At 35.5% G+C, this 25,895-nt stretch overlaps 1 protein-coding gene across 1 annotated transcript; it reads left to right on the plus strand.

The window, feature by feature from the left end:
- The first annotated feature begins 10,732 nt into the window (after positions 1-10,732).
- Positions 10,733-16,404, plus strand: LOC131030536 (uncharacterized). Its single transcript, XM_057961388.2, has 8 exons — positions 10,733-12,078; positions 13,656-14,283; positions 14,524-14,589; positions 14,963-15,107; positions 15,209-15,427; positions 15,526-15,748; positions 15,830-16,028; positions 16,125-16,404. Exons 1-8 carry the CDS (start codon positions 11,553-11,555, stop codon positions 16,240-16,242), a joined length of 2,124 nt encoding a protein of 707 aa, XP_057817371.2. The 5' UTR covers positions 10,733-11,552; the 3' UTR covers positions 16,243-16,404.
- Positions 16,405-25,895: the final 9,491 nt, after the last annotated feature.

Here is a 25,895-nt window from a genome sequence, read left to right on the forward strand (position 1 = left end):
CTGAAAAAGATCAAAATCAAAGCACATAATGAAGAAGAGAATTCCTCTAAAGGAGTTGTGGTATTACCCATCAGAGTGGGACCTTTGCAGAAAAACACAACATGCCAAGTCCTAGATTTGGAACTACCATACAACATACTCTTGGGAAGACCATGGATATAGGACATACAAGCTATTACATCAACATGTCATCAGTGCTTAAAATTTCCATACAATGGACAAGAAATCACAATATCAGCCGACTTAAATCTAGTGCAGTGTGGTAATAAACTGAAATCAACTCAAGAGATCATTGTTTCACATAACATAGAGGAAGCATATTCAAACACACAATCCAAGGAACAATCATTTGCATCAATTTTTTCAAACATGGAAGAACAAATGTAGCTAAAAGATCAAGGGAAGAAAGAATATTCATTATCATGGAACAAAAAACAAGAGCAACTTGAAATTGAAAGGGAAGAAGCAGATGGAGGTGTTGATGTAGTTCACACATATGCAAAACAAACAATAGGAACTAGCCTACTTGAATCAGAATCACATACGGTTGACATGGACTTAACCAAGGACGATCAGGATTTTCTTGTACGAGGTCATTTTGATGAGAGTATCGTCCTAGACATGGAAATACCTACTGAAAGCTCTGACATCTCTATCATGACTCCCAATATCTCTGAAACATATCAACCTGAAGATCCTTTATCCTTAAGCTATCCTGAAACTATGGACTGGGAAAATGAAGGACATATAGACATTGATACCTTACCTAATGACCATGCCATATCCTTATATCTTAATAAAATCAAACCTACAACAACTTTCACCAGGGATTCCGCTAACGTATCTTCAAGTCAAATAGGTGCCAAATCTCCTAGTCGCAAAAATGAAAAATAAAGAAAATAATATCAGGTATAATGTTGAAAACCATTTATTGGCAACATTAGACCATGAAAAAGTAAAAATAAAGGACGCATCTATCGGTGAAAACCTCCTCAAGGCGCTGAAAGATGGGAGATTTGACACCTTACATGTGTACTATCAAGAGAAGTCATCTATCCTAATAGAACAAGCAGTTATCAATGACACAATCGATCTACATCCAGCATCAATCTCTTTATCAGAACCAGCAAGGAAAAGATATTTGAAATCCTTCAAAAGATGGCAAATCAATTTTACCTAGTCATACGCAGACATTCCAAGGTTTGATCCAGATCTTATAATACATCACTCGAATATCAGTCTAGGAGAAAACATCAATAATGGAACACAACATGGATCAAGAGAAGACATCAATAGAGGAACACAACATAAATCAAGAGCAGGCATTCTATTTATCAAAATGGCTACAGAATGGAACATTAAACAACTTCAAGTCTTTGGAGACTCTTAGCTCGTCATTAATCAAATCAGTGATGACTATCAAACAAAAGATGACAAACTCATGCCTTACAAAAAGATGGTGGATGAATTCAAAAAATATTTTGTTGTAATCACTTTTGAACAAATTCCAAGAAATGATAACAAAGCAGCAGATGCTATGACAACACTTGCTTCTCTATTGCAAACACGGGAAAATCAAGAGCATTATGAATTCCTGGTTGAAGAGTTGTCATACCCTTCTCATAATTGTCCAGATTCCCAAACCATCTGCCAACTTATTGGACATAATAATTCTTCCTGCTATGGCCAAACTTACACATACTTGAAAGATAACACCTTACCTCTTGACCTATCAAAGAACCAAAAGAGAAACTTTATTCGCCAATCCTCCCATTATACTCTCGTTGTGGATACCCTATTTAAATGAGGTCTAGACGGTACTCTCTTAAGATGTCTCGAACAAGAAGAATCTGAGAACGCCTTAAATGAAGTCCATAATGACATTTGTGGCACTCATTCAAGTGGTCTTATCCTTTCGAAAAAACTCATATGCTTGGGCTATTATTGGCCAACTATGGAACGAGATTCTTTTCAGATAGCTAGAACATGCAAACAATGTCAGATCCATGGAAATTCGATCCATGCACCAACACAAGAACTTCATGCTTTAGCAGCATCTTGGCCTTTCTGCCAAAGGGGACTTGATCTAGTACTAAAGAAAAATCTACGAAATCAGTCAAATCGAGAAAAGAAAGGAAAATTTGAACCAAACTGGTTAGGTCCATTTGTGGTCACAACAGTATTTGGGTCAGGAGCATATCAGCTATCAACACAAGACAGGGATCAGCTCGAGGAACCCATCAATAGAATGCATCTAAAGAAGTTTTATGTCTAAGAAAATCCAAAAACAGTGAAAAAGTAGAAAATCCAAAAACAGTAAAAAAGAAGAAGCAAAAAATAATTTAAAAAAATCAAAATATGACAAAAAGTGCAATAAAAACAGATGGTGAAAACCTAGCAAATAGGCGCTATCTGTCAGCTAGCTCTTCTGTCTATTAGTTCATGCATCTTTCAGCTTACATTCATTTCCATCAGCGCTATTTCATATCCATCATAAAGCTTTTGCAAACACGACCATTGCAGCTAATCTCCTGCCATGGTTTGGATCACAAGGTATATCATAATTGTTTCTAAGCTTGGGGTAAAATCCTACACCTAGCTGGGGGCAAAAACTTTCCAATCGGTTTCGAGCTTAATCAAACAGGTAGAACAACAGTCAGACAACACTTGTCAAGCGAAAAATTGAGACACTTCCAATATTGAACATAAAATCACAGTGTCAACCATTAACTATCACATATCAATCTAAACATGACAAAACACATATCAATGGATGACATATCTTGACTCGTGATTTTAACACTTTGGCAATAATGGTTCAACTATTTTATTTGGATTTTCGCTATCATGATTTTTGAGTAACTCCAGGATGTCTTTAACTAGAGGAACGAGGAAGGAACATGATATTTTTCTTGTCTATTGTCTGTAAATTAATCATTAATATGTGCAAAGTTGTATAAGGAAATGATCATCAGAGTATCATCGAATATATTTTAGACTTGCATATAGAAATGGTTAATACTGCATGTTTTACGCAAGCAACACTCAGGTCATCTTGGTTCAATTATACCTCAATGCTTGTGCTAACTTGCAATATCAAAACCCAAGAAAGTTGTGCTCAGGTCATCATGGTTCAATTATACCATTAATGTTTGCACTCACTTCCCACATTTTAAAGGCTCAATGATGAAACAAAGCAATGACTCCATGACTAGTCCGATCACCGCATTGCATGTGATTTTTGCATTTGCATTTTAAGATAGATTTGCATTTCATTCTGCATGGGATCACAATACTCATCTTTTCCAAGGCCAAAGTTAATATGGTGTTATCTCTCTTATTACGTGATTGAGTACATTGGACAATAACAAAAATAATCAATTCATTCATCCTGCATAATAAGTTCGTTCATCTCAAGTAACCATTGCATACCAAGACATCATTCATATAAAGCATAAACTCATTCATTCATTTAGTAAAATCATTGCATGACATTCATCTAATCTCAAATCATATAAAATAACACCATTGCATTACATTGCATCCATCTCATATTAACATAAGTATAGAAAGCATTACATTGCACATGTATCACGTAACAATCATAAATATCACCATGCATATTTGCACACATCATGTAAACACTGCATCATCATATATCCATCATCTGGAATTCATAAGCATGTAGAAATTAAAGCATACATCAAGCATACATCATGAAAGTGACTGCACATCATAATCATATGTCAAATAGAATGCATCCATCATCTCATAGGTCATGTAGAGCGAACAGGATCGACTGCATATCATATCATCAAAACAAAATCAATGTCCAAGGTACAATGATATCACAAAATATATGAGATACATCACAAATATACATTGCAGGAATCATCAATATATCATCACAAAAAGGTGTGTACATAAATACATCACTGTCTCATATCAGTGTGACCACTAAGACGCAGAGCGAAAAAATGGAAAAATCATCAAAATCGAAAAAAAAAATCAAAAATCATCAAATTCGAAAGAAAAAAAATCGACAAACAAAAAAAAAATTTCAAAAAATCCTCAAAATCAAAAAAAATAAAAAATCATCAAATTCGAAAAAAAAAACATCAAAATCGAAAAAAAAAAAACCTCAAAATCAAAAAAAAAAAAATCATCAAAATTGAAAAAAATAAAAAAATCATCAAAATCGAAAAAAAAATTAAAAATCATCAAATTCGAAAAAAAATAAAAAGTCATCAAAATAAAAAAAATCGACAAACAAAAAAAAAGAAAATCAAAAAATCATCAAAAATCCTCAAAATCGAAAAAAAAAAAATCCTCAAAATTGAATAAAAAAAAAAAATTGAAAAAAATCGAAAAAAAAAAAAAATCCTCAAAAAAAAAACCCGTGGCCCCTGTGGCGTTGGCGGCTCCGCCCACAGCGTCGGCGGCGACTACAATGGCGCCCGCGATGCCTCCCGCAACGCCGCCAGCGGCTGCGGTGGCCCTGGTGGCTGTCGTCGCACCATCGACTCCCCTCCCCCAAAAAATTGCAAAATGACATTTTTAAAAATGAAAACCGACATTTTTTATTTTTTTTAACGAAAATAAAACAACTTAAAAAAAAAAAAAGAAGCAAAAATGACATTTTGTTAAGCAAAAATGACATTTTGTTAAGCAAAAATGACATTTTGTTTAACAAAAAAATAATAATAATAATTTTATGTATTTTTTGGAAAATACATGCATGCATAAATAAAAAAAAATTTGGGAGGCGTATGGAATTTTTTTTTAAATCTGGAAAAACCCAATGCGAATCTTATGCTACCCCCTCAAATGAACCCACATCAGCATATATGTATCTTCCTGCAGCATGATATCAACAAACTGTCAATTCTTTATCCAATCAATCTTGTCAATTCTATCAATCCATCTTATCTGATCCTTTCTATCATGTCTTATACAGGACGAATCCTTCCTGGAACCAAATGTTTTGATCAAGTCTTATACAGGATATATCGTTCCTGAAACTAGACGCTTTGATCATCGTTGTCTTATACAGGAGGTGTCATTCCTGAAACCAGACTTGATTTCAATCTCATCAATCTAATCAATCTTATCAATTCAATCAAACTCTTTCAATCATCACATCAAGAACCACATCAAAGTGATCGAAAGAACTCGCACTTTCATCAACCACAGTTGCAGGAATCATCCAATAGTCTATCGGGAAATCAATTTCGCAAAGATCCAAAAAAATCCAAAGGTCAATTATCTCAATTGATCTCCCGAGGGGGCATCCTTGCATCAATATCTATCAATCAACGTCTGGGGCATCATATCGAGGTTTAACATCTCAAACATCGAATCCACATCACATCGGCATCATATCATCCCAAACATCGAATCTGCATCATATCGAGATTTATCATCTCCAGCATCGAATCCGCATCATATCGAGTTCTATCATCTCCAAAATCGAAACCGCATCATATCGAGATTTATCATCTCCAAATCAAAACAATATCACATCGAAACCAAATCCGCATCAAATCAAGATCGAATCTACATCCTATCAAAATCAATATCAACAACATCATCAATCAAGTTTTCTTTGAACCAACGCATCATCACACATCGCTTCAAAGAGGGGAAAAATGTATACACCTAAAAATGGTCTGAAGATAGTAAATTAAATACACAGTTATTTGATTAATTCCCCTTCCCTATTAATTGAATTCACAAGCAATTTAATTAATTTCTCTATTCATCTATTAGTAAATGATTTATTTATATAGTTCATCTCACATCCCCCTTTGATTAATTAATTCTAAATTAATTAATGTCTCCCCATATTAATCAATTCTTCTAATCCCTAATTAAGATTAACAAACTCAAGTTTGTTGAGATTAATTACCATTTTCCAATTATCTGAATTTCTAAATTCAAATGAGCACATGGCTTCTAACTTTAACCACCTAACCTAACCATCTCCTAACTTAACCCATTCAATCTAATCTTGGGTCTAACTAACCCTATCATATCGTGCACATTCTAACCTCCTTATCCTAACCTCCCATGGTGTGGATATTCTTTCCTTGAGACACATGGCACTTTTGCCACATGTCTCCTCCCTTGGACACTTGCCCTCTCATGAGCAAGGCTCCTTGACACTTGTCACCACAGAGATGACAAGTGTCCCTTCCTCCAACCTCTTCTCCAACTTCCTCAATCTTGGCCCTTGATATCTTCAGATCAAATCTGGACCGTCGATTCCTGCCACCTCAGCTTTGGCCTTGGAATTCCTATAAATATCCCCCATTTTGGAGCAATGTGGATCCCATCTCATATCAATTTAGGCATCATTACTATAGGCAATTCGCATTTCAATTATCTAGTAATTAGATTTTGGATTAATCATAGCATGTTAATCTAGGTTCTCAAATCATGCATTTCATATCATCTCCATAGTCAATCATGATCAAATAGCTACTCAACTCTTGAGTTGTCACTTTGGAGGTCATTGCTTCGTTGAGAGCCCATCAATCCAACACCTTCAAGGTCCTCAAGAATAGAGGAAAATGGGACATTTCAAGGAAGGCTTATGGTTTGCATCTTTGATTTAGTTTTGAAATTAAGCTTTTCAATTATATTATATTGTCTCATTATATGTGTATGCCTCTTATACTAACAACATTTTTAGTATCACACCAACATTTCTGGAAGAAGGAGGTTGGGAACTCATCCGGTCCTGGTGTCTTGTCTGGGTTCGTTTGCACTAGTGTTGCTTCGATCTTAGCCTTATAAATCTAGCCACTAAACTCTTGTTCTATTCTTCCGATATAATCTTCGGAATATTTGCTAGAATGTTATTCTGATTACCCAAATTAGAGCCCTCCCAGTTATTTAGAATATTCTCATAATACCTTACAACCTCAGCTGCAATTTGATTAGGGTCCTTTGTGCTAATTCCATAACCAGTTTTGATCTTAGTTATTATGTTAATAGTCCTCCTCGGTTTGGAGCTATTATGGAAGAATTTTGTGTTCTTATTCCCCACATTTCACCATGTTTCTCTAGACTTCTGACACCAAAAAAATTATTCCTTAGCTAAAATATCTTCATATTCAACTAATAACCCCTTTTCTCTAAGATAGAGTATCTCATCCATTCCCTTGTCCATTACCACATTATTAACCTTTTCTATTTCTTCTTCTAGTTTTACCTTTGACTCAAAGATGTTGCCGAAGTGATTTTCATTCCATAGCAATGGTTTGTTTTTTACTATTTTTAATTTGTTAACTACCCTGAATAACTTAGACCCTAAAATATCTGCTTCCTTCCACCATTGCTCTATCAACTCTTTTACTTTACCATATTTCAACCACATTTGTTCAAACTTAAAAGGGCCTAGTGTCTTCTATGATGGTCAATTGAACTGGATAATGATCCAATCTAGTTTTGGGGAGAATTTCTGCATATAGGGTATGAGGGAAGTCAATCAAGTTTCCCTTAAGAAAGAACCTGTCTAATTTCTCTGCTATGTTACTAAATCCTCTCCTCCTGTTATTCCATGTGAATGAATCCCTAGCAGTTTTAAATTCCATAAAATTGTTTTTATGGACCTAGTCCTTAAAATTAGTGGTAGATTGAAATACTTTTCAACTCCTTTCCCATTTCTCAGTATGATTAGTTATGGCATTAAAGTCCCCTCCTCAAATATAGATCTGGTTTGGGATTATTAGCAAATATTGTTCTATTTCACTCCACACCAGTCTTTTGTCCCTGTTTTGTGTTGGACCATAAACATTTATAAGGAGGAACTGCAAATTGTTCTTAGTGCTCTTAACCCATCCGCTCATCCAGTTTCCTTGACACCTATCCTTAGTGAAAGAGACAAATCTAGGATCCCATATCACTGCTAGTCCCCCAGAGGCTTTGTTTGTCGAGGAGCATGCAAATTCCATGATGCCTAGTCTTTTTCTAAATGTATCAATGTCCTCCATGTTAAGTTTAGTTTCTTGTATCATTGTGAAATTTGATTTAGTTGTTGTAATGCAACGCTTTATGATACACTGCTAACATTCCAGGTTATGAGCTTCATGGCTCCTAGAGAAGGACCTTCCCCTTCCCAACGTAAAACATAGAAGTCAGTTTAGTCTGACCCTCTGCTGACCCATCTCTAATTCTTAGTTCAGACAAGGATTTTCTTCCTTTCTTCTTATTTTGCTTGGCACAGTCAGGGGTTTCTTTTCTTGATTCAATTTGTGCAATTCCTAGGGTTTCAACAACTCCCTCATTATCCTTGTTATTTATCTCTATCATCATCTTCGCTTCATCTATTTTGTCTTGTTCATCATCCCCCAACTCCATAATTTTGCAATTAGCAACTGTTTTTGCAGAGCCATTTCATCCTCATCAACAATTTCTTCCACAAACCTATCCATAAGATTACTGACTACCTCATTGCATATTTGGTTCATTGTCAAATTAATGTCATTCTCATCCTTCTCACCTTCCTTGGGCATAGTTTCCTTAACTGTCATGTCTTGTGAATCCCTCTCTTTAGACTTATCCACTTCTTCTATAGGCATCTGGTTATTAAACGTGGTGGATATTTCATTAACACTTGTGTCCACATCCAATATCTCTTCATTCTCAGTCTTCTCAAGAGCTTGTAGCATACTTGGGTCATTTTGTTTTGCAGTTCTTGCTACATCTTCTGTTGGCAGTGAGATTTTGTTTTCCAAAGCAAGGGACGTCTCCCTATTCTCTTTAGTTGCTTCAATCACTTGGAAGACCTCATTGTTATCAATTATCACATTGCCTTCTTCAGGGGTCATTAGTAAAGAATGTTTGTTTTGCAATCTTTCATCCACAATCTCCCCTTCTTCAATCTTAGTTGGTCTAGAAGGATGATTGAGAGCAACTTCCTGCTTAGATTGATGAACGTTTACAATGGAGCCCCCATCTCGTTGTTAAAGTTGATGTTGACTCTTTTATCCTTTATGGGCGATGCATAGGTTGGGCTCTTACTTCTATTGACAAAGGGGTTACTTAGTCTATATGCAATGTTATCAGACACAAGACCAATATAAAATTTTGGTTCAATGCAGTATCTAACATTTGCTGTAATAAACTCTACGATTTTTAATTGAGCTAAATTAATGTCTATGTTAACTAGCATTTTTAGATCTAAAGTGAGTGTCCATTCCTCTTCCAGGCCTACAAAACCTCCTAGTTTATCTCCAAGTTTAAATAATACTTGAGAATCCATAAGCTCAACATGTAGGTTTTTAAGGCTTATCCATTTTGACATAATCTGGAATTTATGTGAGCTAGGGTTAAAATTCGACTGCCAATCAATGAATATGAAGTTATAGATCTAATAAAAAACATAATCCCCAACTAACAATTCATGTTTTAAGGCCTCCTTTTTGCAATCAATATAAAGAAAATCATTAGGGAGAGTAGTAATACTTACCTGGTCCGCGTATGTTTATTCCCACCAACTTGCAATTGTTTCAACAGGTTGTCCTTTCCCACACCACTTGGCAAAAAGACCAAATTTTCTACAATAGTCTCTCGAACCCTTGGCATATTTTTCTTCTTTGATTACCAGATTGGAATTATTTCCATCGCCCATAGGCCTAGGGTTTGCTTCTTTTGTTCTATTCTGCCAAACACGTGCTTCATGCATAGATTTCCTATTGTATTGCCTTGCTTGGTGATTAAATGTATGCTAAGGCTTATGATTCCTGATTTTTTCACGTGATTTGGAAATTGCATTTCCCAGGATTTGATCTGCTCGACTTTCATGGCACCTAGATTTATGATTACTATAGGGATTTAGGGGACCCAACCCTCTCTTTATTTCATTCTCGGGTCGGGCATATGGCAAGGGTGATTTAAGGAAGAAGCAACACAACCAGGGCTCCGCTTCTCTCCTAGGGGTATCAGATTGGCTCTAGAAGTGCATCTAGGGATCATTGAAGTGATGGGAGCAATCCACACTCGGTCACCCAAATTTCTCTTAATAAATTTTCCTTCCCTACCTTTTTGATCAACCCTAGCTTGAGCGTTCATTGCCCTTCGTGCTTTTCTACCCTTAACTACCTGACATCCTTGATTATTTTGCCCTTTATTGCTAAATCCAAAATGCAGATTTTGAGGCAATCGTTCCCTCCCGAAGTTATTTAACGCAGAATGGAGATTCTCATGATTTTTCTTCACAAAATTTACCCCTAGGGCAGAGGGAGGATAACGACCTAGAACTTAAAATCTGTTTGCAAAATGCCCCATCACCAGCTCGAGCATGATCTCTTGATTGAAAGCCCTTCTTTGATTTACTACAATTTTCCGTAGGTTGTGGGCCATCTTTTTTGTGTGCAAGCACTTGCTTCCCATTGATTAATTATTATTATAATATTAGATTGACATAATTACGAAGTTTGTTAGTATGATGGAAATAGACAAAATTGATTAAGAGTTAAACTCACTGAATGTTACTTGACAGGAGAAATAAATAGAATATTTTTTTACTTTTCATACATTTAAATCTCACAAAAACCTCAAATTTAATGCTTCAACACACTTTTTCCACGTAATAGTATATTTTTTAGAATAACAATAATTTTTTAAAATAATAATAAATATTTTTATTACACTACTATAAAGATAAATCTAAAAACGAAACTAAAATAGAACAAATACAATACTGCATGATATTATTAATTGTTCTCTTTTAGATAGGACCTTCGTTGTGTTTTTAAAGATACAATGGTTCGCGCTTTTCCCTTCTTCATTGGCACGAGTTTCTTGATTTGGAGAATACCATTTACTGTTCTGATCACGGCCTAGCCTGGCCTGTGAAAGTTTTGAAGGCTGCTACTCGGATTCTTCTGTGTATCGTGGGTTTGCTCGATATTTTCAAACACTGGTGGGTTTATGTAAGGCTATATTTACTGGAGTAACTCACCTGTGAATGACGTGGAAATGAATCAACTGTTTGCCACAGTTCTGGACTGATGCGACTTTCTCTCCTGATGCGAACCTCTTTCTGTGTGGGGGAATTTTTTGTTGATTGTGCCCTGCGACTTCCAACGCAGGCTTCATCTATTTATATTGGCATCCATTGTCAGTGTGAACATCCAGATTGGTTAAGGTGCAAGCGAATTACTTCGTTCCCTGCAAATCTCTCATTATATTTTGTAATTTTGTGTACTTGTAAGTGTTCGAATATAATGGAGTAGCCAATTCTGAAGCATATTGCTTATTGCTTGAGTTTTATTTTGGGCTTTTTATTTATATGTTAAAAACCTGCAATCTTGTGCCGTTTAATTGCGAACTGGAACCAAGCATAAAAAACAAACTACAGCAATCTAGCAGCTTAACATCAGTTCATTGGCTCTTGACTTGGGGTGTTGAAAGAAGAGAAACTGAAATTGTTGGAAGGGACATTGCCCAGGGAGAGTGCTAATCTCCTGAAGCAGGAGTATTCTGTAAAGAGAGAAAACGCAGTAAGAGTAAGAAATCGTAGGTTTCCTAACTCTGTTACAGCCATGGCATCGAAAGAAGCAGATCCCTCGCTAGGGTTTCTAACGAAAAAGGAAACAGAGGTCAAACTGGCACGGCCCACACGAGTGAAAAACAAAACCCCCGCGCCGATTCAGATCACCGCAGAGCAAATCTTAAGAGAGGCAAGGGAGCGACAGGAGGCAGAAATCCGTCCCCCAAAGCAAAAAATTACAGATGAGAGTGAATTAGCAGATTACCGTCTCCGCAAGAGAAAAGAATTTGAGGACTTAATTCGCAGGGTCCGATGGAACACGAATGTTTGGGTGAAGTATGCGCAGTGGGAGGAGAGCCAGAAAGATTTCGCGCGGGCGAGGTCTGTGTGGGAAAGGGCTCTCGAGGTGGATTACAGGAATCCCACCCTGTGGCTTCGCTACGCCGAGGTGGAGATGAAGCACAAGTTTATAAATCATGCCAGGAATGTATGGGACCGTGCGGTGTCGTACCTCCCGAGAATCGATCAGCTCTGGTACAAGTACATCCATATGGAGGAGATGCTCGGCAATGTTGCAGGCAAGTGAAAATATTCAAAACCCTAATTTTATTCTTTTCTTAAGGCAAGTGAAATAATCCTAAACTCTAATTATGTTATAAACCTTTTAATGCTTGTCTGGTCTAATATCATCATGTACTTAAAGGAGGACGATTTTATTTCTATTTTAAGCTCAGTAATTAGTTCATTCAAATCTTGCTAGAACACACTTTATTCCTTGCTGCTCAAATGAAGCCTAATAATTTTTTGTCAAAAAAATATCAATTTATCAAGGTGAGGCAAACTCCTAACCCCCAAGTCTACAACTATATTGTGAGCAAAACACAATTAAAAAAGGTTTAGGGTTTGACTTTATTTGTTTGTTCATCAAATCAGCAGATCCTTTTGAACACTACCTCAACATACACTAATTGATTATTGTTCAGCTCGCTGCAAAGACTGAAAACACTTAGATTTTAGATAGATGTTCTCATTTAAGATATTATACAGTGCATGTTTTAGTCAGATATCGATTCCCACCAAGATCACTTGCATGCATAGATACAGGGTTCTGTAATGTTTGTGACCATACTTATTCTGTCCAACAATGCTCAGTTTTGGTTGTATACAGATTATTCTTGATTCTCTTGTCTAATCTAGTTTTATAACTGGTGTAAATAACCATCTTCTTATTAGATGATTATAGATTAAAAGATTGGGGAAGCAACAGACCACAGCCATTCATTTAATTCCTTTCAGACATATATTACACTGATAAATAATATGTCAAAATTAATTTTGATAATATGTAGCCCAGAATTTGGCTACAAAGGGGCTTTGATCGGATGCTCATTATATATACATCAGTGAGGAGTTTTGAAGTCACTGATAAATAACGAAGAGCACCTTGATTGATTTCAGCATTTTTTTGTAATACCAAAGCTTCTCCTGCCCATATACAAAATCATGAGGAAAATCCCTGCATCCAGTGTACAATTAGATATGCTATCTTTCCCGCATTCAAAATAAGGATACAATTTCAAAAACTTGATTTTGGTGCATAATTCAACCCATACACAGCAACACAGCACAATAGTCACATACATGGATATTCAAATTGGTCCAGAGAGCATTGCATAACCAATATGATATATCCAACAACCCCTTGGATTATACAATAGACAACCATATCTGGTTTGCTAAATTTTTGACCTTCATGGTTCCCTATCTCGTGTTGTAATGTCTATTGGACAATTGATTGGAATCACAGTAATTTTTGTTAGTACAATAGTGCATTCCCTTTCCTAATTCTTTAAATGATGTAAGTTTCTGGTTTAGATTATAAAATATATGAACTTTTGCTATATGCTACAATAATATGGCTTCTAAGTTGCACTCAGATCACAACAGATGCATCCATGGCTTGTGATACACAACCCTGGTCGCTTGGAATTAACCATTGACCAGGCTTTGCCAAAAGCAACATTCTTCAGATGCATGTTAAGTTGTTGACAAACATTGCAAAACCTTTTTTCTTGGTCACTATTACATAGTGATGCATCTTTTGTTCAAACCAGGATTGGGTCTAAAGTTAAACAATTGCCATTCCTGTTTCCAGGGGCACGCCAAATTTTTGAGAGGTGGATGAATTGGGAACCTGATCACCACGGTTGGTCTGCATACATAAAATTTGAACTCAGGTACAATGAAGTGGACAGGGCCAGGGCCATCTTTGAGAAATATGTTCAGTGTCACCCCACAGTGAAGGCTTGGATTCGCTATGCCAAGTTTGAGATGAAGAATGGGGAGATTCCCAAGGCTCGGCGATGTTATGAGAGGGCAGTTGATCAACTTGGGGAGGATGGGCAGACAGAGGAGCTCTTTGTGGCATTCGCAGAATTCGAGGAGCGCTGCAAGGAGTTGGAGCGAGCAAGGTGTATTTATAAATATGCCCTTGACCATATACCTAAGGGACAGGCTGAAGATCTCTATAGGAAATTTGTTATGTTTGAAAAACAGTATGGTGATAGAGAGGGTATTGAAGATGTTATTGTGGGCAAGAGGAGGTTTCAATATGAGGAGGAAGTCAAGAAGAGTCCGCTTAATTATGATGCCTGGTTCGATTATGTGCGCCTCGAGGAGAGTGTTGGCAACAAGGAAAGAATAAGGGAGATATATGAGAGGGCAATAGCGAATGTGCCACCTGCAGAGGAGAAACGCTATTGGCAAAGATACATCTACTTATGGTAAGGTGCTTATTTGTGGCCATATCTATTCAATATTGTTCTTTTTAAAGTTTTCCCTTTTATTTTTATATTAAAACAGACATTCTTGACAGCCTTGTGGCTAATCAAGAAGCAAGCTAGGAAAAAAAAGCAAGCATATATATGGAGCTTTTTTTCCATCAATTTTTACTACATGTATTTAAGGTGATATCAGCTCAGTCCATGTACTTAAAATTAATTGTAATATGCTGTTTTTTGTAGGATAAATTATGCACTGTATGAAGAGCTTGAAGCTGAAGACATGGAACGCACAAGGGACGTATATAGGTATGGATATCTTCAAATCAAAATTGTTTCTTGTATAGGTGCATCTTTTATAATAATAGAATGATGAATAATAAATTAATAATCTACATCTAAAGCCTTTTTTCACTTTATAAATTTTTCAATTTACTATATTGGGTATTTTTCTCAATGTAACTGAATCAATAATGCTCTTGTATTTTATAGTATAATAATTTGCAATTATCTCTAGTGCTTTTTTTTAAACATATTGTATAGGTACGTTTCTGATGTGAATTGCATATGTTTTAATTAGGGAGCTGATCTCCTAATACCAAAATCTTGTAAATATTCTGTCAAATTATGTCTTATGAGGAGCTTGTGATTAAACCCTGAAATATGACATTGATTAATCCAGGGAATGTTTGAAGCTTATTCCACATAAGAAGTTTTCATTTGCAAAAATCTGGTTGTTAGCTGCACAATTTGAGATACGTCAGAAAAATCTGAAGTTTGCTAGACAGATATTGGGCAATGCCATTGGAATGGCACCCAAAGACAAGGTAAAGGATACAATGCAATATAAAGAATAATGATTTATTTTTTAATTATATTACATACTTTTAAGTGGAACTTAGTCATTAATTGTATCTTCTTCTTGCAGATATTCAAAACATACATTGAAATAGAACTACAACTTGGAAATCTTGATAGATGCAGAACGTTGTATGAAAAATACTTAGAGTGGGCACCAGCAAATTGTTATGCTTGGACCAAGTACGCGGAATTGGAAAGGTCTTTAGGTGAGACCGAACGTGGCAGGGCAATATTTGAATTAGCGATAGCTCAACCTGTACTTGATATGCCGGAGCTACTATGGAAGGTATGGGACACATAACGGCTGCAAACTGTATCCTTATGTGTTGATTTTGTACTCATCATTTGCAATTTTATTTTTAACTTTGACTGTTTGATTTGTAGGCATATATAGAGTTTGAAATATCGGAAGGTGAATACGAAAAAACAAGACAACTCTATGAGAGACTGCTAGATCGTACAAAGCACTTGAAAGTGTGGATCAGCTATGCCAAGTTTGAAGCTTCTGTCACTTTGGAGGAAGAATCTAGAGCTAATGAAGAGTGCCGAGAACCGAATCAAAATATAATTGAAGAACAGAATCAGCAGCGTGTCCTTTGCACTCGTGGTAAGTTATAAAAAAATTATTTTACAGAATCTGTCTCTTTTCTTTTGAAGGAGTTTACTTACGTTTAATGGAATGTTTCAGGTGTTTTTGAAAGGGCGTTTGATTATATGAGGACAACTGTCCCAGAGCAGAAAGAAGAGAGATCAATGCTATTGGAGGAATGGCTCAATATGGAGAGTAGCTTTGGCAATATGGGCGATGTGAGTCTGGTTCAGAAAAAACTGCCCAGAAAGGTGAAACGGAAGAGAGCAATCATGGCTGAGGATGAAACACCTACTGGGTATGATATTCTCTATCTTTGGGTTTGATTCTGTTTTTAAAGCCAAAGGTAACTTTTTATCCTGCTAACACATGGTATTACATTCTTGTGTTTCAGCTATGAGGAGTACTATGACTACATCTTTCCTGATGAGTCAGCCATGGCTCCTAACCTGAAGATATTGGAGGCTGCCTATAAGTGGAAGAAGCAAAAGTCTGTTTCTGATGAAGATTAATTTTATTAATATCGTCCATTATGTTTCCGTTCTTTGGAGTTTTGAAGCTGCTTTTAACATTTTGATACCATTTTTCAGTGAATGGAGGTTATGAGCTGGCCATGTTTCTGTAATTTTAATCTAATCATTCTATTATGTAGATAATGTATCATACTTAAAACACGCTACTGAAAGTCTCCTTCAACTTCAAGTGACACCTGGTAATCTCAGCCTTACATAGGGGTTCATTAGGGTGTGGGAGTGTTGTAGGTGAAGGATAATAGCCATATAACCTGTTTGAGTGCCCTTCCACCATTTTGAAAACTTATGCAATGAGCTTTTTCAACTCTACAAAACATTTTTTTTTCCAATTTTTGACAGCCCTAGACAAAATATAAAAAGAAAAACTCGATGGGGAGTAGAGTGTGGTTGTCATATCAGCCACAAAGATTTTAGAGGGAATGAATATCAGACTATATTGTCATCTCTTAGCAGTATAGGACAAGGGATTAAGGTTTGTTAAGATAAAAAGGAGAATGAGAAGGTATAGGTTAACAGATTGTACATGGAGGCTGAAGCAAGGTCTAAGAGTGTGCCAAGCCAATACAGTTTGTACAATGAGTTGTGCCTATGCCATCCATGGTTGTGGTGGTGGTGGTGATGTTTCCACAAGAGAAAAGAGAAAGGCTTGTGGTAGCCACAGATTGGGGATAGTTGTAGGTATGTTCAATATGAAAGTATGGGATGTGGCAAAGTCTTCCATTGCCAAAATTTTTTATGTCCATGCCATCCCATTCATGTGTCATGGTCTTACTTAAAATGTATCTTCAGAGATGTAGCTTTTGTTGGTCCCTCATTTATCCCACAGTGAACATAGATTATGGACTATGCTCCCCTTGATAAAGAATATTCTGAAGTGAATTTGGTGATGGAGGACATTAGACAGATTTGGTTTAGGATGGTTTGCTCTATTGTGATGGATGAGTGGACTAATATTAGACATCAGTTACTCATCAACATCATAGTCATATGTTTAATTGGCTTTTATTTTCATAGAGCTATTTATTGCTTATGAAGCACAATAATGCAGACTTTCAATTTCATAATTTGAAGGAGGCCATAGAAGGGGCCTAAAATGTTGTACAAATTGTCACTGATTCAAGACAGGCGAATTAGTTGGCATGATGACAGAGAGTGCTTACAAGCACATCTTTTAGACCCCATGTGTTCATGCATTGAACAATGTTTTTTGAAGCCATAGGTAAGATTCATCTTCTCTATCAAGAGGAATAAGCTTGCATACCTATAAATGAGTGGAGAAGTTGGAGGCTGTGCGGAGAGCTTTGCAACTTTAGAATTGACAAACTCAACTTTATGGTGGGGTGTTAATCTCAAAAATGCCGCTGAGATTGGTGAGGAAGCCCAAGAAGGATTGGTTGGAGTCCTCATAGCAGTGGTGACTTAGACTTTGATTTTGATGTAATGTTGGCAGATGTTGATTAGGGGCAGAAGCATATTTTCTATGTTTTTGTCATTTTGTAGTTGAAATTTGCAGCTTTTAGGCATTTTGGTTTTGTTGTCTTTTAAATTTTTTATATAATATATATTATATGTACATTGGCGATGAAAGCAACTGAATTTTGTTAATTTGTTCAACTCTCATGTGAAGTCCAATGTTATGTATGAAGGATCTAGAATGTAAAATTGTAAATGATGAATGCCTTATCAATGTCATGACATGAATATATGAAATTTCCTTATATGAAAAAAAAATTCCAATTTTTTTAAAGCCACCCTCATGCTGTTACCTGTCATCCCCTAAAATGGCATAAAAAAATCTGTCCCTCGTACAAGCAGCTAGAAAACTGTAGCAAACACTTCAGGACTTCAAGATTTTAGTACTCGGGGAGTTTATCATCATGCTGAGTAGATCTGATGGTCATGTTTGAAAATTCATTTTGGCTGTTAATAGATACATTGAATTCTAATGTGCACTAGTCTTTGGAATTTAGTCTATAGGAGCTTTGTAACCTTTATCTTTGACGATCCCCAAAATTACAGATGTTTTTAATGAGAATTGCTCTGTGCGTTGCAGTCGTTAAACAAAGTGAAGTTAGTACTTTGGAATGAAGTTCAACCAGGTGAAAGTGGAGATTCTATTGAATGTTTCATGTTGTTGAATACAATGGCCCTTAAAAATTTAGTCTAATATTGGCATCTGCGGCTATTTGTCTATGGATAATTAAACAGTTTTTAGATTCTTGATTGAAGTTCTGGAATAGTTGGTCTTTGTCATAAGCAGTTTATGGAAGTACAGCCAAGCCAGCATGCTAAGCCCATACTCGGGCAGGAGCATGACTGATTGTAGTCAATTTCAGATTTCCATGTGCATAACTGCTCAAATTATCGAGTATGGTTTCATTTTATTTTGAATGTCTGAGTAGGAGATGTCAATATTTTTATCAGAAGACTTAGGGACCATAAGGGTATTAACTAAGCATTCTAACTCGGCATAGGCTTTCTTAGTTTTTTTGGGTACTCGCATTGTTAGCGTTGGGTCAATTTCCTGTACTACAAATAGAAAAGTAATGCTTATAGAACTTAGGAATCAGGAAAGATGGCTTCCAAAACACGGAAAGATGTGAACATGGCGTGCTAAAGGACCACAAGTAGTTCTCAACAGATTTTGATACTCTCAAAAAATGAAGAAGATCTTGAAATAATTTAATGAAGCAGGGAAGCTTTTTATTGGTTCTACTTTCCATTCACACTATAACACTCAGTGATATAGGCTATTTCCCTATATCACGATAAGTGAAGGTTGGATTATGATCCATAGGAATTGGTGGGCCATTGTGCCCCTCCAAGCACATCTTAGATTAGCAATGATTGATAGTTGGAGGTGGGGAAGCTAAAATCATTGGGACTTGTTGAAGTCCAATGAAAAGGATAAATTATCCAAAGAAATGGTAAAATTTGTCTTCATAGAAAGAGTACAAATCTTGACAAGAATGGATAATATGACTTTGTAACAAGAACTAAAGGGATATGCTTCAAATACAAATATTGGGAATAAATGTCAATTGGAATACGAAGGATATTGTAGCGAGTCCAAACGAGAGTGATGATATTAAAAAAAATGAGATTTAATTTGAAACAATTTTCATGGATGAAAAAAGTCAATTTATGCAAGTGAAAATAAAAGAGTTTCAGCTTCTCTGCCACCCTTGTTTGAAAGACTTAATAATCTTGTTCTCCTATTTGCATAACCACCCCTAACAAGTGATAAAGTGGATTCTAGGTTTTTAATCCATCAAATTGATAAGATTCTAGCACTAGAAATAAGGATTGATAATTTAGTCATTGAAATCAAGGTCATGCTAGAACCCATATTCAAGAGTAGTAATAATAAAGTAAATACAATAATTTATGTTGACTAGCCTAGCTATGAGTGGGATGAATGATGCATATCATATTGTATGAAGTATTGAATAATATTTGTAATCTTTATTTCAATATTTGAATACTACAATGATTTGTTGAATTAGGTACAAGGGGACAAAAAAAATTATTAAATTTTAGATTTGACAAGAACAATAATATCTATAAGTATAGAGTTAGTATAAAGAAGGATCTAGAGTGGCTCACATGGTAGTAACTTATAGTGTCATGAGGTATAGCTAGATAGAATGTCCCCATTAAGCAATATGTGATTATGTAAAATCATTTGTTTGATGAAATTGTTTCTATTATCATATGCGCTACAAATGAAAACTTTTCTAAGTCTTTTGTGTCCTCTTTATTTCTTAGCGCTACTATGCCTACCATTGATATTTGATCAATAATTCCTCTAGTGGAACCCTTGGTCAATTTATGCTTAGTGTTGTGCTTTTCCATTCCTCATAATTTTTTTATCATGTACCTTGATTAAAAAAATATGTTTTTTTAAGAATGATGATCTTTGAGTCAATTTCTAGCCTTGGATGAGGTTTTAGGAGTTTCTCACGATGTTAGCTTTTTAAGGTTAGGTTCCTCACTCCCCAAATCCTGCCTTGTATTTTTCATTGGCATTTCAAGCTTTGTCATGCCATTATGCCTTATAATTTCCGTTTTTAACATTTTGTATACTTTCAAGGATCTACTTAACTATTCATGTCTCCTCAATTCCCTACATCTTAAGATACTTAAACCCTGCTATCTTTCTACTTATTCAAATTTGAGCTTTTATGGATTCACCTAAATTTTAATACATATATTATAAGCCAATATTCAAACCCCTTGTTGGCCTTGTATATATCTTATGTTTGATTCTTGAGTCCCAACGTCTATTTCTCTTTTATAGTTCTATGGACTTGATACTCCAAATTTCAATCTCTACTTTGGTAGCTCTAATACTTTATCTAACATAATACCTTATGGGATGTTGTATTAAAGAACCCTAAACCCTAATGAGTTTTCAAGTTTAATCTTGTTTAGCAATGTGGTAATAGGTTCTCAAAATATTGATTCATACTCTTCTTTAGAGAGTCATTTTGGACCCTTAGACCTTTTCATTATTCCCTCCCATATTGGAATCAATATCCCAAATCCACAAAGCCCACCATCTTAGTAAATTTATAATTTTCCATTCCTTCAAGGAATATTTGTAGCGATTATCTCAAAACCTAACCTCTATTAGTATAAGCTCTCGAGCTAGATTTTATAAGTTCTAACAATAAGTATGTCATGAATTATCCCAATATATTGACTTGTAGCTCAATTCCCTTTGGTTCTCATGGGCCTTCAATATTTTTAATGCCTCTTTATCTATTAAAAAAATATTTTTCTCAACTCCCACATCTCATTTCTCTATCATTTCAATTACCTAAGCCACAAACGTTTGTCTTCCCTTGCATATTGTATCTCAACCTTCTATTCCCTATTCCCCTTCGTGATCATATGTCATTCAAGAATTAATTTTGGATCCTTGTTACCTACTCCCCTATATTTTATATAATACCATTTATTCTCATAGTTAACTACGATGGAGATGAAAAACTATTCAAATCTCACTAAAAAATAACTCATCCCTTAAAGGCATAGATATAATTACAAAGTTATGTACATGTGATGATAAGAAGCTAGGTTAATCTAGACATGATGAATGAGCCCTTAGAATTCATTTATCTACAATTAGGTATGGGCTACCCCTCTAAGTGTAGAAGGAATATTTTTGCCATGCTAGGATGTCAACAATAATTCCATGGAAGATATTACTATAGAGCTCGATGATTTGGTTCATTAAATTATTTGCCCAATATATGACCCACAACACCTAAACAATGTAAGTATCATACTTTATTATACTTTCATAGATAATTTTTGACATAGAGGGCCACATCACCATTACATTGATCCTTATTTTTATTGATCCCATCCCACCTTGGTGTGCTCATGGTCATATGTCATATAAGGACCATTTATTATACCTCTACAAGTGCTTTTAGCCATTAAGAGTTGCATCATTAATACTTTTCCTATATTATGGGCAAGGCTCTTAGCTCTAGCTCGTTAGTATGTTTCTAATGAATTGCTCTTCTAGGTATGATTCCTATAATTCTTGGATGATTGTATGCACTTACATGCTTACCATTGGTTATTGATTATGGTTTAATCGTGAAGCATTCTATTATCAATCTATTGTTATATGCTCAAGTATATTGATATATCTAACAAGATATTCATTCAATCAATTGAACAATGCAAGGGAAATCAATTGAAATAGGTAAGGGTGGTGGTGGGGACATGCATACATGATCACTAATGTTCTCATTTTTGTATTTGATCTATCTAATAAGTCAAAATCGGTTGATTGAAGCTTTAATCGTTTGTCTTGTAGGAATGTATTGGATGATATATGTAGAAGAAAAAATATGGAAGCATAATCTTCATACTTAGTGGATTGTGTTGGTTTCCAAAACCATAGGTTGTCAAACCCTAAAAGTATGCCAAGCTTTATGATCAAGTTCAACACTGATTTTGCCCAACGAACAAGATTTATCAAAATGATCAAAACTCTCCCACAATTTAGGCTCTGCTTTGCCTAAGCGAGTGTACCTTTTAATGATTATAAAAATTATAACTTGTAATGTGGAAAATTTGATTTAGTGATTTGTAACATAGAAGGGAGAAACCACTAAATCAATTTTCACATAGGACCATTACATCTAAAAGAGGAAGGGAATCCACTAGATTCAATCACAAATCAAATAAGGATTGAATCTAGTGGATCGAGCTAAACACTTGGAATTGAGCAATATAAGTTGTGTCGAACCTGTTCCCCGAAAAAGCTCCTAAAAAGTCGGGACCACGATGCTGCACCACAGTCCTCTAAACTTTCCGCGCGCCAAAAAGGGTTGATTTGTCTATGTGAATGAAGCTTATTCTGACAAGTACAACTCCATACATGTTTCTTGCACATAGAAAGAAGGGGAAAAAGGTTGAGAATAGGGGTTTGCCTAAGTCAAACCCTAGTTCAGAATCAACCTTGAATGAAATATTGCAATTACTTGAAATAAAATGATGGAAAAGTATACCTCAGATCTGCAATGAATGATACTGATGCTTTGCTTCTCGAATGTAATGACATATGTTGTATGAAATGGCATGAACATAACAAAACCCTAATCACACACAAATGCTTGCAAATGTATGATGCAATGTTGCTCGACAATGGATATATAAAGAATATGTTGTCTTGAAGACCTCTAGCAATGCTTTATGATGAATACTTCAATGTTTGAATGCTTGATTGCTTAAATGTGGTGCTCCCAATTTCACTTATCATGAATGTATGTCTTGTTATCCAAATGAGAGGGAAAGACCTCCTTATATACTTGTTTGTCATCAATTATGTTAATTTTCTGACATAGGCCGACATGAAGCAAGATTTCCTGCTCAAATTCAAGATAGGACCTAGGGTTTAAAATGGGCCCCGATTAGGGAGGACCAAGGTGCTACGTCCTGGTCCTACCCCATATTTAGGCCACGGTTAAGGTGCAATGCAAGGTGGAATGTGACATTGATGCCAATTTTGCATGGTACAAGCATAAATCCCTATGCTTGATCAAGACCCATTTATGCTTTTACAATGCAAAATTGGCATCAATATAAAATTCCACCTTGCATTGCACCTTAAACCTAGCCCAATAATGGGGTAGGGCGTCTTGGTCCTCTCTAGGACCATGGCGCCATGCCATGGTCCTCTCCAATGGGGGCCCATTTTAAACCCTAGGTCCTATCTTGAATTTGAGCGAGAAATCTTACTTCATGTCGGCCTATGTCAGAAAAAAAATAAAATAATTGATGATAGGCAAGTATATAAGGAGGTATTTCGCTCTCATTTGGATAACAAGACATACATTCATGATAGGCAAAATTTGGAGCACTACATTCAAGCAATCAAGTATTCATCATCAAGCATTTTTGGAGGTCTTCAAGGCTGCATATTCTTTATCTATCCATTGTGGAGCAACATTACATCATACATTTGCAAGCATGTGTGTGCGTGATTAGGGTTTTGTTATGTTCATGCCATTTCATACAACATATGTGATTACATTCATGAAGCAAAACATCATTATCATTCATTGCAAATTTGAGGTATACCTTTCCATCATTTTATTTCAAGTATTTACAATATTTCATTCAAGATTGATTCCAAACCGGGGTTTGACTTAGGCAAACCCCTATTCCCAACCTTTTTCCCCTTCTTTCTATGTGCAAGAAACAAGTATGGAGTTATTCTTCAGAATAAGCTTCATTCACAGAGACAAATCAACCCTTTTTAGCGTGCGAAAAGTTCAGAGGACCGTGGTACCACGCCATGGTCTTGAATTTTTCGGAGCTTTTTCGGGAGCAAGTCCGACTTAACTTATATTTCTCAATTCCAGGTGCCTAGCTCAATCATGCATTTGTAGCTTACTTTTTACATGCTTTTACCTTCATTTTCCAGCACTTTACCTAATTTCAGCATTTCAATTTACAAAAGAGGAAATCAAAATTAATTCAATCCATTTAATATTCAATCTTTATCTGATTTGTGATTAAAGCTAGTGGATTCCCTTCCCTCTTTTCAATGTAATGGTCTCAAGTGAAAATTGATTTAGTGGTTTCTCTCTTCTATGTTGCAAATCGCTAAATCAATTTTTCCACATTACGTAACTTTCTATAAAACTTTCAATTAGCCTCTACTTGAGAATGGCATGTGTTGGTTGAAAATTTGTAAACTGAGGAAGTTCACAAAATTGTGGTTTCAACCACATTGTGTGAGATTGAATCTCTCCACATTATAAGGGAAGGATCCCCCTTTGTTTACTACTCTATTTATTTAGTTCAAAATACACACTTTTGATTCTTAATCTAAAGTTGGGTGATACGACATCCTATTATGTTTCTAGAATAGATGTTTTTCTATGCTCTTTTTTCACAAAAGAAGTTACAATTGGAGTAGAAATGATTAATTTTACTTTGAAGTCACTAAAGCATGTGAATGAAAAATACAAAATAAAAGAAGCAAAGTCTTCATAAAGGCACAAAGTCCTCTGTTGCTTCTTTGGGATGAGAAAACAATGTTCAAGCTCAAAGTCTTGCATCCACTATGATCCTATCAGTCTTTTACAAATAACTTATGTAACCCACGATATTTTACCAGGATAACAATGTAAAGCACAAAGTCTTCGAATTTTTATCTTATTACAATTAAGCTAACTCTTCTCGAAATAAAAAAATGAAACTCAAAGTCTTCAAATTGCTATCTTTTTTACTAATTACTAATTCTACTTAACAAGAGATAAAATGTAACACAAAGTTTACAAACAAACACTTATTCTACTCTTTAATAATATTTCAATACAATGCTTTTATTTGATCAAAACAAGATTTTATCACAATAATGACGTAAGAACACTCTCACTATAAACCACAATGTACTCAACACAAAGTTTGAATGCCAAAGATGTCTTCTTATTTGATCAAATTCACAAAATAACAATAAAAACTCAAAGTTTCACTTTGCTCTTCACTTCGATAGAGTTTTGTTGCATAAGATTAAAGATCATAGATCAAATTTACAACACACACCCTCATATATATATATATATATATAGGTGAGGTGCAGTGAGTTAATCTAGGAAAACTATGACTAAATCAAAGAAGAGTCCTATTTGACTTAGGACTTGTGCAGATTCTAGATACAAAAGCATGAATATAAAATGACACTTGAGGAGTCAATTGGATATACAAAATGCCACTAAACTAGAGATGCATAAAAATGATTAAGTTCCTAGAGCCTCGTCTCGTTTCCAACATTCTTCACCAATGGAGTCTTCATGTCCTTGCTTGGTAGCACGTACTTTAAAATTCTTAGGTCCTGGTATATGGAATCTAATATTTGAAATAGAGTTGGAGGAATTGATTTTGAAGAATTTTTGGAGTTAAACAAAAAGTACCAAAGGTGTGGTTCAAGAAGTGCATTTTGGACTTAAGGCTGATATGCATTGAAAAAGCTTAAAAAAGATATTGGTGTAAATCAGGTTTGTAAACCTAAATTGCACCTTGGGGGGTTCAAACAAAAGGCAAGTGGTGGCAATCGGGTTTACAAACTCGATTTGCACCACTACAAAACAAAGGAAAAA

Source organism: Cryptomeria japonica, chromosome 6 (genome assembly GCF_030272615.1).
Source record: "Cryptomeria japonica chromosome 6, Sugi_1.0, whole genome shotgun sequence".
Classification (NCBI taxonomy): domain Eukaryota; kingdom Viridiplantae; phylum Streptophyta; class Pinopsida; order Cupressales; family Cupressaceae; genus Cryptomeria; species Cryptomeria japonica.